Source organism: Caenorhabditis elegans, chromosome X (genome assembly GCF_000002985.6).
Source record: "Caenorhabditis elegans chromosome X".
Classification (NCBI taxonomy): domain Eukaryota; kingdom Metazoa; phylum Nematoda; class Chromadorea; order Rhabditida; family Rhabditidae; genus Caenorhabditis; species Caenorhabditis elegans.
Genome location: NC_003284.9, coordinates 968,149 through 983,720, shown reverse-complemented (window position 1 = coordinate 983,720; position 15,572 = coordinate 968,149). Strand labels below are relative to the sequence as shown.

Here is a 15,572-nt window from a genome sequence, read left to right as displayed (position 1 = left end):
GCTCCTTAAAAAAATTTCATGAATGTTGAATTCCCTGTGCCACATGTCTTCAGATTCATTTTACTACAAAATGTCTGTGTAAAAAATAATAACACCCAGAATTTTATATTTCAGAAATGTGTTGAAAAACTACAAAATATGTATTCAGGCCCAAATGCTCTACAAACCGAATAATAGAGAAAGTTCGGCACACAGAAAAGAGTCTCACCACAAGAATTCAACACATAGGTAAGGGAATTGTTGGTGAAAATGGAAAAGGAACAGAATTTCAGAAGGTCCAGCAACTTAGGGAGCAGTAAATCAAAATGCGACGAAGCTCCGCTGGCATCCCCGGAACAAGAATTTCTGAGCGAAAAACGGAATATTTTAGTGAAACTCGCAAAAAAGAATCATAAAAGATTCTAGTTTTATTTATTTTGGTTTTTACATTTTTCAGAATTTAACTTTTTAAAAAATTAGATCTCATATCAAAATTAACGTTTTGATGAGCCTGGACACATTTTATTTTTTTAAAATTGAAGGTGGGGTAGCGCCAGCGGGAAAGAATTTTCAGCAGCAAAAATCTGCACTTTCTGAAAAAAATTTCAGAAAATTTCAAAAAAATTCATTTCCGGTGCTACTCCATTCTTGATTGTAAATTTAATTTTTTACAACAGTTCAATATTTATTTTATTTGATGTTTTCTATAATAAAATTGTAATGCATTTTTATTGATTTCTCTTCAATAACACAGAAAGCTTGAGATAAACAGAACCAGCAAATTAGAAAAAAAAATAATTAAGAAATTATTCCTTTTTATTATGGCTTTTCTTGGTGCACACTAGGTAGGAGCGGTAGATCAAGGAGATGACAGTCCATGTGGAGAAGAGGCTAATTCCAACCCAGTGGTTTCCGGACCAGTGGGCATAGGTCTGTGACCAGATTTGGGCGCCAAGGATTGAAATGCAACAAATGACACGTCCGTCAACTGCCACGTTTCTGTCTTGTTCGGATTCCCAGTGGAGAACATGAGTTGAGACAATGTACGACGCTATGAAGTTAGCTCCCATGACTCTTCCCAGGAATTCATGAGACTCGTCAAGCTCGACAAGGACCTGGATAGGAATTGAATACGTTTTCGTGGACTTTCTCAAAAACTATCTAAATTTAAAAAACCCAATTTTGATACGAGTTTTGATAACAGCTCAGTGGTGGGTGGAGTATGTAGTATGTCATTTTTTGAGAAAAAGGATACGATTTCTGATTGAAATTTAAGCAATCTTTGCAGCTAAAAAATTTTCAGTACCGATTCTTTTCAAAATTTTTTTGTCTTGTTTGAAGGTCTGTGGGTGCAATTAATTTTTTTTGTTTGTGCCAAAGAAAAATTGAATTTTCGTTATACGGAATAATGTTTCACATAAATTAGGAGAACTGCACAAAATTTTCCTAAACTTCAACATTCTGAAACTACCGTGCAGCCAACTTCAGAATGCCAAATAATATTTTATTTCTGATACTAAATTTCATTAAAGCATTAAAACAATTTTTCATTTTAAGAAATCGCTTAAGAAAATTGACCCACGTGTGGTGAGAATTTTTTTTTCAAATAATAATATTACAGTAATCAATGTACCCTTAAAACTCTAATTTTATCATGTTTCCAATTTTAACTGCTTCTACATATACTAGTGAAAACTATTTGTATTATAAAATTAGTATAAAATAAAAATTCCATTTTTTAAAGTTTCAAAACCAAATCTCAATTTTTTTCAAATTCCACTGTTTCAATTTACTATAACAAAACATATCACAAATGTTACATCAACTTTCAAAAATTACGGTACCTGTCGATGAAGAAGCCATTTTGGGAAAGTCATCCAGGTAGTTCCAATGCAAATTGATGCGAGTGCATCTAGTTGATACAAGAAATTTCCAAATCGGTTTCCTGGGAGCAATCTTGTTCCTGTAAAAAAAGTTTATAATAATGTTTGTTTTGTTAAAATTAATGTTTGTTACCTGTTTTCCATCCGGCAAATGATAGAAGTGTGACATGGAGCGTAATTGTAGAGATCATCAGGTATTTAAAAAATTTCAGAATCTAATAATGAAAATGGCTTAAAAATAAATGATAGATTCTCTGATATCTTACCGTTGGCTCCACCAAGTTTGGCGTCACCGATTGAATTTGAAGCACCAGCATTAAAATGAGAATCGATGGCTGAAATTTTAGAAAATCATTACTGATAATCAAGAAGTTACTCACAATTAATCGGATAAAATGACAAACTGATTGGCTCGTTTGACTAGATCCTCGAAACTTGAGGGAGACCAGACAGGAGGCGAAGATTTGTCCTCCGATACAACGGATAAGATGCCAGTGCACACCATCAGTCTCTTTTTGCTGAAAAAATACCATTTTGTTTGCAGTAAAGAGTCAGAGCTTTGGAAAATTGATGATCTTTTCAAAAATTGATTAAATTTTGCAAAAATTTGATGCCATTTTGCAAATCACTTTTTCCCAAAAATCGAGAAAAAACCATTTTCTAATAGTTTGAAAGTTTGGTTCAAAAGTTACACTGCGAGAGTACAGAGAAAGAAAAATAAGCAAATTTTCCAAGGCACCTAGATTTGTTCTTCAAATAAATCAGGAAACAAGTAGATAATTTTAAAATCATTGAAACAACACGCCACATTACGGTTTTTTCTATGTGGCCGAGAAAAATTTGGTGGTCTGTTTTCTCCTACGTAGAAGATACCACCATGTGCCGGATTAATTTTCCAGTTTCGGTTGACAGATTGACCACAATAATCTCTCTTTAGAAATTAAATATTACAATAAACTTACAAAACACAAGTCTCCGAATTTTCCGGGAAAGAAGTAGAGTGCAAGCCCGGAAACAGCTGCGAAAACTGCGTCAAATGTTAAAGCCAAGTTCACTACTCCCATGATTTATTTGATTTAACACCTGCAATTTTCGGAAAGGTTGTGAATTCACAATTTTTCGAACCAAAATTTAATTTCAAAAAATAAATTTCTAATTTTGTCATGTGTTCAAAAGTCGTAGAACAGACCAATAAAAATTATAAGGCAAAATTGAAGTACGTCAAAAAAGTGGAGAAAAGGGATGCGTACAATAGAGGTGGAAAAGACAATCAAGATAGACGGTACACCGTACCGATGGCCTATTTTCGGGTAGGGATGTATGTGTGTATGTGTCGGACGGAAGGGGACTAGTGCATGATGGAATCTACACAGTTTATATGGATTTGACGACAGACGACACGCAAGAAAAGAACGCACTATTTGCCGCCGCAAGACTCGACCTTGAGTTATACCAATCGCAATCTGTCTAAGAATGGCAATACTTTTTACTTTGAAGAAGAAAGCAAGGGTAAAAGAGAAAGGAATTGTATCACTAGTTAGAAGGTGAACGTATCACCTACATTCAGGAACTGTAGTGTAACAGACGGACAATGCCGATTATTTAAAAGAAAACAGTGAAACTAAAACATTTAGTTCTAATTTTGTTAGTGCAATGTAGTAATTAGTCAGTGCTGGGGTAAATATTGGTCAGTGCAATCAAAACGTGATGTAAACTTTTGTCAGTGCTAGTGTGAATATTGGTCAGTGCAATCAAAACGTGATGTGAACTTTTGTCAGTGCTAGTGTGAATATTGGTCAGTGCAATAAAACGTAATGTGATATTTTGTCAGTGCAACACATAGTGTTGAACATGGTTTAGCTCGAATCCCTACTGTATTGTGCAATCTTAAACTGATCATAATTTGGCTCAGTGCATTTGGTACAATTTGGAAATTTGAATTTCGAAATAAACAACAATTTTTATAAATGAAATGCAGTAAAATCTGTTACAGCAGATTAAAATTGTAAGAATGAAGTTCTCTGCATGTTTTTATTATTGCATCAACCAAAGTGGTCTATTGAAATACTTTTGGGTTTTTGAAGTGGAACGGCAAAAACAGATGACGAATGTTCTTCATAAGAGGGAAAACGACAGATTTTCTCATTTCAAGACGAACTATTGATTGTTAATGATTACTAGAGTTTTTTGCAAGCTGAATAAAGAACTCGAAACTACAATCTATAATATCTGAAGATTTGCCAAAGGAAAACTGTACGAAATGCAGACTGAAAGTTTGTTGAAGCCGCAATCTTTGTGGCAATCATTGAAAGTGGATTCGAAAGAAAGGAATTCGATGACAAACATCTTCTGTTCTGATGTGATGTGAGCGATATGTACTTTTGTTGTTAAAATGAAAAATGAAATACAGCTATTCTTCAACAAAGTCCCAGTAAATTGGCAAATTAGAATTCTTATATTTTCGTTGGAATATGTACCCTGAACGTGAACTTTAAATACAGATTACAATAGTTTGTTATTTCAGCTTGAAAACTTTAGTGGAATAGAAATGATATACTAATACAATTAACTGACAAAACATATGTAGTTTGATAAAACATTTGTGAGTATGTAGTGGCATATGCTACAAATTTATTTGCCGTTTGCCGAATCTACTTCTCGCCAAATTTGCTGCACACATGAACAATTTTAAATAAAAATTGTATCCAAAACTAATGGTTTCGATAAGATACTTGATGAAAGAAAATATAGCATCGTGTTTTTTTTTTCATTTTTATTCAAGAAATGCGCATTTGGCCGCGCTCGGCAAATTAGGCAAAATTTCACAGTTTTAATTTTATTTTTACAATTTTAGAGTATTTTGATTACTTTGAAGACCTGCAAAATGTTTTCAAATGAAGTTTTTGCCAACTTTCAATGTTTTAGATTTTTTTAAAAGTTTTACAAAAAAATTTCCAAAATGTTTTCTGATTGCAAATACACAAATTTCGTATGTAGTGACAAATGCAAAAAATAGATCGAACATATTTCACAGCTCTGTAGTTCAAGGATGGATTAATTAAAATTCAGTTACAGATTTTGTGAACATTTGTTTTGAAAAATCCTTTTTCCATTCAAAAGAGTTTTTGGTATTTCGTGTACTTTTAAACTTCTAAGCAGCTGTATAATAATATCTTTTGAACTCATATTTTTATAGTAAAATGTTCGTTGCCCTCCGGTTATTTTTTCTGTCTATCATTACCAAAAAACCAAAAAATTTTCAACTTTGTTCTCGCCGCAGAAAAAAACGCTTTCACTAAAACTGGCCTGATCTGTCAAAAAAATTGCGATGACTCTTATCAGACAAAAACCTTGAGTTTTTTCGGTGATAACAAGGCATTTTTAGTACAAAACGGCACTGTTATCAGATCTTCAAGTACATGCAAAGCTGATTAATGTTGCACCGCTCGTTCTATGAACTTTTCTTATCGAAACCATTAACTTTTGCGCCATCAATTTCATTGAAAATTATTGAATTGTGAATTGGTAGCGAAAAAAGTTGGTTTTTCTCTGTTCGGAAAGGTTTTTGGTTTTCTGTTCAGTTTTTTTTTTCATAATTTAACATTTCTCAAAGATTTAACTTTTTAACTTCTTTTTTCTGTTTACCTTTATTAATAGAGCATTTTCGGCTTACCAACCAAAATATGCACCCAGGAAACAATTTTTCCAAAATGTTTCAGCAGTCTTAGGTTTGATGCAATCAAAAAAATTTGCTAAAGTATACATTTTTTAGAGTCTTTTGCTTTTTCTTGCACCATAACTGCGCAATTTTGCTTTAAATTTTTATAAAATCAGTTTTTTACTTTTTCAGCTCAATATGGTTCTGCCATTGATTTTGACTTTGGTGATAGTTGCTCCGATATTTTTATGGATGTATTCCTGGTACATTTCAGCAGTACGTTTCATATTGTAAATATCCCGTTAAGAGAATAAGATTGCAGATACCGAAGCACTATGTTAAGCCTGGTACCAAGCTTCAAAAGAAGGTTCATTCGAATTTAAGGATTTTGGAGCAAAAGTACCATCCTAGTTGGTGGTGCCCCTTTGGCACGACTCAAACCGTAGTACGACAGATATTCCGGGATTGTCCATCGCTACCATTTACAAGGTTTGTTCAATTTTAAGTGTTAAGTATATATTTTGTATTTAATATACCGTAATTTGTTTACTAGTTTTGAGATATTCAGTTGGAGTTCAGAACTTCAAAAATTGAATTTATATAGGACGTAAGGGTGTGAAAATTCAGTACAAAAATGTGTTGTCTAGTCGATTGAACCGAGCTTAAAACACACGTCTTATCTAGAAACAAATGTGATAGTCATTTCTGTGGAGTCTAGTGCTTAGAAACAGTTTAGTTCAATTGAGCAAAAATTTGAATAGCTGAATCGATTTAGAATCTAGTTGGTTCAACTGGTATATTTACAGTTAATAGCCAAAACAACAATAATTGAAAATCTTAACTATGTATTGTTTCATAGATTCATAAACTTGATGTACGTTAATTCATATCAAAACGGAGACGCTGTCATTTCATCAAACTATTTCCAGAGAAATAGTAGAGTTCGACGATGGTGGTGCAGCTGGAATAGACTGGTTGATCCCTGAAGGTGCTGATGACACCACCCCAATTGTCGTTTTCTTGCCGGGAATCACAGGAAGTACTCATGACAGCAGCTACGTTCTCCATCCTGTCAAAGAAGCAAGAGATAAGGGCTGGAAGTGTGTGGTCGTGAACCCACGAGGACTTGGTGGTGTTAAGCTGAGAACTACTAGGACGTACAATGCCGCCACTCCACATGATTTTGCGTTCATTGCTAAGATGATTAATGAAAGATATCCGGATGCAAAGAAGCTGGGATGCGGGTTTTCCATGGGAGGGTGAGTGTAGTTTAGGAGCTAAAAAGATTCAGCAACACGCTTATTTTCAGAATGATTCTCTGGAACTATCTAGCGATGACTGGAGAAAATGCAGATCTGGACGGAGGCATGATTGTTTCTTCTCCGTGGGATCCCCTTGTTGCTTCTGATTCTATTGAATGCTTTATTCCACAACTTATTTTCAACAGCTTTATTGCAAAGAACTTGGTAGATATGGTGAGACCGTAAGTTTTGATGTTTTTTCGTTTATATTAGTAAGGTGTTTATTTTTAATATTTTAAATCTGATGACTTTTAAACAACAAACGTAGTTGGTATAAAAAATTGGCATTGAGAAAATTTGAGGAGACATGAGCAGGCCCTGTGCTCAAAGAGCTGGCAAGCTTCTCATTAAGTGATTGGTTTTTGCGCGTTAATTTGAAGCAATTCCTTTACGCCCAAATTTTTAGTATTTCCTGCTAAGCTATTAATGAACCAAACCCCTGAGTTCATAAGTAGCTCCCACAATTCCAGGTACCGCGAGCTATTCAAAGATATGGTGGATTTTGACGAAGTGTGCAGATGCAATACGGTTAGAGGGTTTGATCGATCTTTTGTGATTCCCATGTATGGGTTCAAGAGTTGCGATGACTATTACAGACAGGCTACTTTGGCGACAAAGGTAACATTTGAAACTTGGTTTGTAAAAATTTGAAAAATCAATTTCCAGGTAGACAAAATCAAGATTCCATGTGTAACACTGAATTCTGTTGATGATTATTTCAGCCCGGTGGAATGTAAGTTTTGGTTTGAACAGCTTTGAAAACTAATGTTCATATACAAACATGAGTGCTTGCTACGTTTCTCTAGTTCATAATTAGACGTGTTTGCTCTACGGTAATAACAGCAACCGACACATTGCGGGTTGCAAAAAATTATAAAACGTGTGGAATTTTTATGAAATATATATTAAATATGTAATTGAAAAGCTAGTTTTCTAATTACATTTTTTAAACAAAATACCAAATTTAATAATTATTCATACATTTCCCCTATTTAGGCATCCCTACATTAGATATAATGGAGAGCGACTACGTTTGCGGTATTATCACCAATCACGGAGGACATACTGCTTTCATGGAGTCTGCTGATCCAAATGCGCGCGGAATGGTGGAAAAGTTGCTCTCGCAATGGGGAAATATGATCTTCCATGATTATTCATGAGCTTTGATGGATTGTGCAATGTTTTCAAATTATACGTATTATTTTTGTATTATTAGGACTATTACACTTTTTGAACAATATCAGGTTTTTCAGTACATCCCGGTTTTTTATTATTATTGTGATTTTAATTTAATTTTTTAAATGTGCAAAGAGTTAATGGTTGCAGATATGACTAGATGAAACTCTTTTTTTGTCAAATAAAAACTTCAAACACGAATTGAAAATAGTGTAAAATTAATATTTGGCTGCAGTTTCATGTGAACGAAAAATTGTGTTATGTCCTTCAAATTAGAACCAGCCACCTTGCATTGAATAGTCATAAATCTGTGAAGTTTGCGTTAAGCTGGAGCTTTGGTAAAACCCTACCATAAGTACAGGGAACAATTTTGAAAAGCTCTGATACGAGTTAATTATTTTAGTACCAGCCGTGGACCGCACCTACGGCGCGGCCCCCGACTTTTTTGAGAAAACACATTAGATATACGGTGTCTATCGCGGACCTCGATCGATGTCTGCTGCGCATTTAGCATAAGGTTTCCCAAAATTTCGTTGCTCTGATCGGAGATCAAACTACATAGGGACAGAAGGACACGCGCTTTATATATAGTAAATGATAATTGTTGTCCTAGTACATCACGCATACGGATAATAATTCTTATACATATTTCATAGACTTTTGTTCAGGACCAAGTTAGTATAATGAAAAATTGGAGAAGATTCAGTTTTCTTCAGATTTTCTCCGACAGAATGCAAATTCTCCTGCTCTACTTCTGCTCCACTTTTCCACTTTTTCCATCTTTCCTCACTCTCCACAGCCTTCCTCCGTCTACGTCTCCACTAGCCTAGCCATCTCTCAAAATCGATGCTGGCACTGGACACTCACCCGACGCGGTGACAGAGACGGCCGCGGCCTAGAGTTCTCCATTTCTTTTCTTTTACCATATGTTTTTATACACGTTGGCCACTAGCTCTTTCTACTAATCAACCATGGATCTCGTGCAGTCAAGCCGAAAATTGATACAGGACATGATCCAACTTGCCGGCTCGCAGATGAAATTACTACTTATGGATGGGGAAACAGTGAGTTGATTTGAAAGTGTAAAAATGTAATTATTCGGTTAGGAAAAATAATTAAAACTTGTGTCAAAAAGTTATACTAAAACGTAAATTAACAACACGTTTTGCAAATTTTTCAGTAACATTTATGTCTATTTTTGAATTACTTAATCTAACAAAATAATAAATAATAAATATAATAAACACTTAAAATATAGAGGAAATCCAAAAATGAGCAAAACGTATTGTATATTCACAATAGCCTAAATGTTTATTATGAATTTATATCAGCTATAGATTTTTAATAAAGTTAATGCTTAGATTAGTATGAAAAATCATATAAACATACAATTTTAAATGATGAGTAGTTTTTTCACACGTTTTCAAATAAAATCAACGCTAAATTTTTTTCCAGACTCCAACAGTGTCATGCGCATTTGCGCAGTCGGAGGTGATGCAAAAAGAAGTTTATATATTCGATAGAATTGAGAACAAGACCTCATCTGAAAACATCAAAAACTTGAAATGCGTGGTATTCGTCCGGCCGACACCCAAAAATATTGAGCGACTGGTGAAAGAGCTCCAGGAGCCAAGATTCAGCCAGTACTATCTTTGTGAGTTTACAGAAAAAATACTAGTTTTCAATGAATATGCTTTTCAGATTTTACAAACACAATCAACAAATATGATGTGAAGCGGCTGGCTGAAGCAGACAAAAATGAGACTGTAAGTAGTACTTTTTATTATGGACAGAACTAATTTTCAAGCTGCGTGATTAAATTATGAGAATCAGAAAAAGATTTATTGCTTTCCGACAATAACTTAACGATGCAAAAAACTTTTAAGCAATACTAATACGCTATAGGATATGTCAATAGTGTATTTTTCAACAAATTCCAGGTGCGTGAGGTTCAAGAAGTGTTTCTAGATGGAGTTCCTATTCGTAAAGACTTGTTCACTCTCAACTTGACACACATCTTCGACTCATCATTCACGTTGAAAGAAGAAGCCGCTGAAAGGATCAAGTGCGGAATTATTGCGCTATTGTTGCAGTTGAAAAAGGCTCCAGCTGTTCGGTGAGAGTTTTGAAATTTCTAATTTGAAAATTGGTAAAGGATTGCGGACATTGACCTTTTTTTTGAAATTTTGGTTATTTATTAGTCATGTTCATGCTTTTTTATAAAGGTATCTCAATTTAGAGAGTGTTCGCAGCTTTTAATTCTAAAGATTGATTCAATTTCTCTAAAACTGATCCCTAAAATATACGATTGAGAAAAAAAATTCATTCGTTTGTTTTTGTCTTTGGTCTACAAGTAGTATCCAATTGCGTGACTGCTTTTGTTTTTCGTCTTGTACCCAATTTCCTTGTTCTAAACAAAAAGAAGTCTTTACCCCAACAATACGATTGTATGATAAATTAATTTGCACATATACATACATATCATAACTATCGCGCAGCTGAAAATTGGCACTACATCGCTTGAGCAGAAGTGTGCTGCAATCAGAAATTTTTGGCAATGCTTGTAATTGTTAGACATAACACGCTGTAGTTTTGTTTTTATTGTAATCTGGGAGCTGCTACATGCGAAAAACTGTATGCAATTGTCACTACTTTGTTGCATACTTTTACAATGTTTTTTTTTCAGATACCAAAAGTCTTCACCGAGTTGCAAAAAAGTGGCCGATGATGTAGCACAATTCATTCGCCGGGAAAACGGGCTTTTCGAAAACTCTAGAGCTGACACCACTCTTCTGATTATTGAAAGATCCCAGGACGCGGTGACTCCTCTGCTCAACCAATGGACGTATGAAGCGATGATCCATGAAATGCTCACATTGACAAATAACAGATGCACATGTACTGATCAGAACATTGTGCTCAGCGAGCTTCACGATGAATTTTTTGCGAGAAATATTACTGCCAACTTTGGAGAAATCGGGCAAAATATCAAGACGTTGATCAGCGAGTTTCAGGAGAAAAAGCATATTAACAAGAATTTGGAGTCGATTCAGGATATGAAAAAGTTTGTGGAAGACTATCCACAGTTTAAGAAGATCAGTGGAACAGTGTCGAAACACGTCAGCCTTGTAGGCGAACTTAGTAATCTTGTTCAGAAGCATAATTTATTAGGAGTCTCAGAGGTAATACAGTTTAAAAAAACGTGTCAAAACGTAGAAAGTGGTTTCAGGTAGAGCAGGCAATTGTGTCAGATGGGGATCATGGCAAATGTATCAATCTTGTTCGAGGACTGCTGAAAAATACGAAAACCAGAGAAGTGGTGAGTAACAGTAACATACACCGCAAAAAAATCCGGAATGAACATTTTTAGATTCTGAATGCCAAAACAAACACGAGAAAATACTGAGATTTGTTATCGCAAATGACCAATTACCGTATTTCCTTTATTAGTCTTGCATGCAAAACTAATTTTCAATTGGTCCGTAGGGGTGCAAGACTAATAGAGGCTGCAAGACTAATAGATGAAATACGGTATATATTTTCGCCAACGTGGTGCTCAGGAAAGGATTTTGTTTCCTGTATCCTATAATTTTAAGTAAATTCATTAGCTACTTTAAAATTAGATACTACAGCTTCAACAAACTAGGAAAAATAGCTGGTCATTTAGTCAGTGCAAACATAAGTTTGGTCAGTGCATACGCAAATTTTTTTTTTCAAGGCACACAACACTGAAGTGTGTGCTATATTTTTAAAAAATTTATTTTGTTAAATGATACATAGAAGTATATAATTATATTTTTAATTGAATTTAGTTATCACGATCAGTACACCCATTTTCAGGACATCATCCGTCTTGTGCTTCTCTACGCTCTTCGTTTCGAAAACGCACCCGGCAACGAATTAAACTCATTGATCAGTCAACTCAGACCACAGGTAGGCAACTGGTGTATTCTGGGTTTAAAAAAATTTCATGCTTTTTCAGCATCCAAAAATCCATCAAACGGTGTCGACGCTGCTCAAATATGGTGGACTTTCAAGGAGACCTGCCGATTTGTTTGGTGGTGAATCGACTATTGACATTACGAAGAGGTGAGCAACAGTGAATCAGCGTAATCAAATATTTGGGCTGAAATCTGGGCTTAGTTTCGGTTGATTTGGCGGCTTCAGCAATTTCTGATTTGGTTCAATTTTATCCGTTACTAGTTGTCTAAATCAGAATTTCGAATTAATTTTTGTCTACAGTAAGCAAATTTAGCGATTAAAAACTGCTTTATTTATAAAAGAATTACAAATGAGTTTTGCAACAAAAAATATTAATTCATTTGACCAGAAATTTATTGACACCTCTAATAATTTGACAAAACTGACTGAACATTAGTAGCACTAAAGAAAGACTCAAGATTTACAAAAGGTACATGGTATTCTACCTATAATTTTCAGGTTCATCAAAGGACTCAAAGGAGTTGAGAACATTTACACCCAGCATTCGCCGTATCTCAAGAACATGATCGAGTCTTGCCAGCGTGGGAGGCTTGACAACTACCCGCTTCTTAGCAATGAATGGTAAGTTCTAGATCTACTATAATGCTTCAAGCTACTCAATTTTCAGCGACCGAATGGATAATATTATTGTGTTTATTGTGGGTGGAGCCACATATGAGGAGGCGGCTTATGTGAGAAGCTTGAATGAAAAGCGGATGCAAGGATACGGAGGGCCTGCTGTTGTTCTAGCTGGGAGTAGCATGCTAAATACAAAATCGTGAGTATACAGGCTTTAAAATGAAACCACGTCCCCGGTAAAAAATGTTTTGGCTAAGCGGGCAGACATTAAGCAGTAATTCTGTCGTTTTTCGATTAATGGGTATACTTAATGCTATAATACTAATTTCAATTGGCTATTGCATTTGTTATGGTTCTGTAGTGAATGGAAAATAAGTTAAATTTACAGATTCCTCGAAGAGTTTGCCAACGTCGACAAAAATACGGGAGCTGTTCACTGAATATCTCAAAAGTTTCAAAACTTCTCGCAGAGTCTATTTATTGATTTAATTGAATTGTCATCTTTTCTTGTGATATATTGAGCTTCTTTATGAAATTGCTTTTTTTAAAATGAATATGTACTGTGTACAGTGCCACCACTAACGGTCTCCCTATTGGCTCAGCCGCTGTTAAGCCGTGGAGAGGCCTACCGCTTGGCTTTTGAGTAAGTTGAAGCATGTTTGGAAGCTTTTTGATCAACCGAATTTACCAGAGGCATTTACAAAGAAACACTTTTTCAAAAATATTTCCTATACGTGAATTTATCATTTCAAAACCGTGTCGTTTTGAAAACCCAAACACACCCAAAAATAGTGTGTGTCCTTTGCCAATAGTGAATAACAGATATATGCGCTAATTTGCTAACCAAACTGGCGCCGTTTCGTTTATACTGTCAGTGAATTGTAGTGTTAGGTGGTGCGTGACTGGCTGACCAAGACAACAAAAATTCTTGATATCATTCGTCAAGAGAAACAAAACCTTAAAGCGAAACACCTTCGAAAAACCTTTTTAGTGTGATTTATCACTTGACTTCAACTTGAACAATGGACTACTACTTCAAACTTATCTCTGTAGTTTTTATCGTAATTTTGGCTATCCAATCGCAGGCTTTTCCCATTGAAGAGACTTCGCTAGGAAGTATTAATGGTACGTTTAATGCACTGCTACAGTTTTTGAAACCAACTTTGAGCATTGATCAAATTGCAAGCTTGCAATCAGCCCATGAAAACTGAGTGTTTTAAATTTTAGCCAAGCGGTTTGTGAAATTTTTTAACGTTCAGTGTAGAACGTGTCCCGCGCGAAATTTAATTTAGTTAGTGCGACATTTTTTTTGTGAGTGTAAAAATTAAATAGACATACACGAAATATTCTTGATAAGTGCAAAATTTGATTTGGTGAGTGCAAATTTTATCGGCAGCGCAGAGATTTTTGGTCAGTGCATAGATGATTTTTCGAATTAATGTGGAAGCCGTTTGACCGAAGCAAATTTTTGCTAGAGCATAATGTTAAGCCTTTTTGTTCATAGCATAATGTTCTAGGTTAGTGCAGAGGTTGGGAAGTACTATTTATTTTGTAGTGCAGTGATAAATTTGTGTCAGTTCTATTGGTTTCGTCAGTGCAGGGATTTAGCTTGGTCAGTGCAAATTTTCAACTCGGTCAGTGCCAATGTTTTTTATCAGTGTATTTGGATAATATCAATTTTGTCGTCTCAATCAAAACCAGGTTAAAAAAATGTACTCATGAAACTCAGACACCAGTCCCTCATTAACCCACGCAAAAAATTGAGTTTTTAAATGAGTTTTTAGGAACATCCGTCATCGCAATAACACATGGCAACTCGGAGCGCCTCAAAGAATTGATTCCATCAAAAAACACAGAGAATGATGATTTCAATCTGTTCGGAGGCATGGCTCTCGGAGTTCGAAAGTTCGGAATGGAGGATAAAGAGCGCTGATAGTTGCTCTGAATTGAAACAATTTGTAAATTTTTTCGAAATGTGTGATCTTTGTAATTTTATTGAATTTTTAATTTGGATTTTGTCTTTTTTGCGTCTCCCTACGTCTTTTTCCCCGTACACACTTTTGTCTCAACCAAATAATAATTTTCCATTCAACTTCTGTCTTGTGACTTTTGTTATTATATTGCACAAAAAAGAGCCCATTTCGTGGTATCTCCATGACAACGAGATGACTTCATGGTTATGCAAGAATTTAAAAATTCAAAAAAAAAGTCTCAAGCCCAACTTCAGATTTTCGTAATTACAATCAACCAATGAATTTCCATAATTTTTTAACTAGTAGAGCAAAATTACATTTTACGGATTAAGATTCTCACGGATTCAGGCTGGCGGGAGAAAAATGAGCAATGTGAGAAAAACGAGAGCATGTGGATTTTTGGCACGTTTACCAAGCATTCCTTGTTTCTTTTTTTTAGTGCGATTAATTTATTTTCAATTCAAACCCTTTTTGAGCGCATTTTGTTAAGAGGTATATGTAACAAATTAATTTATTTTTCTGGAACTAAAACTTAGAAATTATCAAAATGGAAACACAAATTTAATGATAACTAGGTCTGAAAAAGGGGACTCGGCTTCAAGCGTTCCCGCCTTACATCACGGGATGTCATAACTTTAGATGACACTCGAAAATGTAATCCTATAAGAAGTGACCAAATACCATGATTAAAAAATAAAAATTATTTGAATTTTTCTAAAATTTCTGGCAAAGTTTTGATTTTGCCTAATTTTCTAAGAAAGTGAAATTTTACCCTTCAAGTGTTCAAACACAAAAAACCTTTCAAAAACATTTTCTGGTCGAATTCCAAATGTTTGATTAGTGGAAACAAAGTTTTCACCAGAAGCTCACTGCATAAAAAATCCCAACAATTTAAAATTTTTTGAAAAGTTGTACTGTACTGTTTGGTAGTTTTAACAACTTATAAGTGGCTATAATCAATTTTCTCACTGACGATACTTTACCTTTAATTCAACTTTCACATGTCCCAACTTAGAATTTGGGATTTTTTGTTTAGTCTCTT

At 34.8% G+C, this 15,572-nt stretch overlaps 4 protein-coding genes and 1 non-coding gene across 6 annotated transcripts; 4 read left to right on the top strand and 1 right to left on the bottom strand.

Moving 5' to 3' along the window:
- Positions 1 to 690: 690 nt before the first annotated feature.
- On the bottom strand, positions 691 to 2,945 carry C44C1.1 (G protein-coupled receptor). The gene is made up of 6 exons (NM_075788.5): positions 2,825 to 2,945; positions 2,243 to 2,380; positions 2,129 to 2,197; positions 1,996 to 2,077; positions 1,824 to 1,942; positions 691 to 1,094 (listed from the first exon to the last, which is right to left on the bottom strand). Exons 1-6 carry the CDS (start codon positions 2,924 to 2,926, stop codon positions 786 to 788), a joined length of 819 nt encoding a protein of 272 aa, NP_508189.2. The 5' UTR covers positions 2,927 to 2,945; the 3' UTR covers positions 691 to 785.
- Positions 2,946 to 5,712: 2,767 nt separating this feature from the next.
- abhd-3.2 lies at positions 5,713 to 8,196 on the top strand (the record flags this gene model as incomplete). 2 transcript variants are annotated; one of them, NM_001029287.7, is made up of 7 exons in its annotated part: positions 5,713 to 5,796; positions 5,843 to 6,009; positions 6,450 to 6,779; positions 6,830 to 7,003; positions 7,292 to 7,439; positions 7,488 to 7,554; positions 7,818 to 8,196. In NM_001029287.7, the coding sequence occupies 7 exons, from the start codon at positions 5,719 to 5,721 to the stop codon at positions 7,979 to 7,981; spliced, it is 1,128 nt and encodes a 375-aa protein (NP_001024458.1). The 2 variants fall into 2 exon arrangements, with proteins under 2 accessions (NP_001024458.1, NP_001024459.1); NM_001029288.5 differs by lacking the exons at positions 7,292 to 7,439; positions 7,488 to 7,554; positions 7,818 to 8,196 and having other exon boundaries at positions 5,719 to 5,796; positions 6,830 to 7,007.
- Positions 8,197 to 8,872: 676 nt separating this feature from the next.
- Positions 8,873 to 13,138, top strand: vps-45 (Vacuolar protein sorting-associated protein 45). The gene is made up of 11 exons (NM_171622.6): positions 8,873 to 9,061; positions 9,453 to 9,651; positions 9,699 to 9,763; positions 9,938 to 10,113; positions 10,684 to 11,179; positions 11,227 to 11,316; positions 11,838 to 11,930; positions 11,980 to 12,086; positions 12,438 to 12,560; positions 12,607 to 12,756; positions 12,946 to 13,138. The coding sequence occupies exons 1-11, from the start codon at positions 8,969 to 8,971 to the stop codon at positions 12,995 to 12,997; spliced, it is 1,644 nt and encodes a 547-aa protein (NP_741714.1). The 5' UTR covers positions 8,873 to 8,968; the 3' UTR covers positions 12,998 to 13,138.
- 21ur-15445 lies at positions 8,960 to 8,980 on the top strand. Its single transcript, NR_070370.1, has one exon.
- Positions 13,139 to 13,450: 312 nt separating the features above from the next.
- On the top strand, positions 13,451 to 14,647 carry C44C1.6 (Neuropeptide-Like Protein). Its single transcript, NM_171621.7, has 2 exons — positions 13,451 to 13,682; positions 14,342 to 14,647. The coding sequence occupies exons 1-2, from the start codon at positions 13,580 to 13,582 to the stop codon at positions 14,488 to 14,490; spliced, it is 252 nt and encodes an 83-aa protein (NP_741713.1). The 5' UTR covers positions 13,451 to 13,579; the 3' UTR covers positions 14,491 to 14,647.
- Positions 14,648 to 15,572: the final 925 nt, after the last annotated feature.

Excerpts from the sequence above, each read along its gene's own strand:
- C44C1.1 (NM_075788.5), bottom strand. The coding sequence starts at position 2,926 with ATGGGAGTAGTGAACTTGGCTTTAACATTTGACGCAGTTTTCGCAGCT. Across the intron at positions 2,381-2,824 it reads AATTCGGAGACTTGTGTTTT|CAAAAAGAGACTGATGGTGT; the intron begins GTAAGTTTATTG and ends GTATTTTTTCAG. Across the intron at positions 1,943-1,995 it reads ATTTGCCGGATGGAAAACAG|GAACAAGATTGCTCCCAGGA; the intron begins GTAACAAACATT and ends CTTTTTTTACAG.
- C44C1.6 (NM_171621.7), top strand. The coding sequence starts at position 13,580 with ATGGACTACTACTTCAAACTTATCTCTGTAGTTTTTATCGTAATTTTG. Across the intron at positions 13,683-14,341 it reads TTCGCTAGGAAGTATTAATG|GAACATCCGTCATCGCAATA; the intron begins GTACGTTTAATG and ends ATGAGTTTTTAG.
- vps-45 (NM_171622.6), top strand. The coding sequence starts at position 8,969 with ATGGATCTCGTGCAGTCAAGCCGAAAATTGATACAGGACATGATCCAA. Across the intron at positions 9,764-9,937 it reads AAGCAGACAAAAATGAGACT|GTGCGTGAGGTTCAAGAAGT; the intron begins GTAAGTAGTACT and ends AACAAATTCCAG. Across the intron at positions 11,180-11,226 it reads ATTTATTAGGAGTCTCAGAG|GTAGAGCAGGCAATTGTGTC; the intron begins GTAATACAGTTT and ends AAGTGGTTTCAG.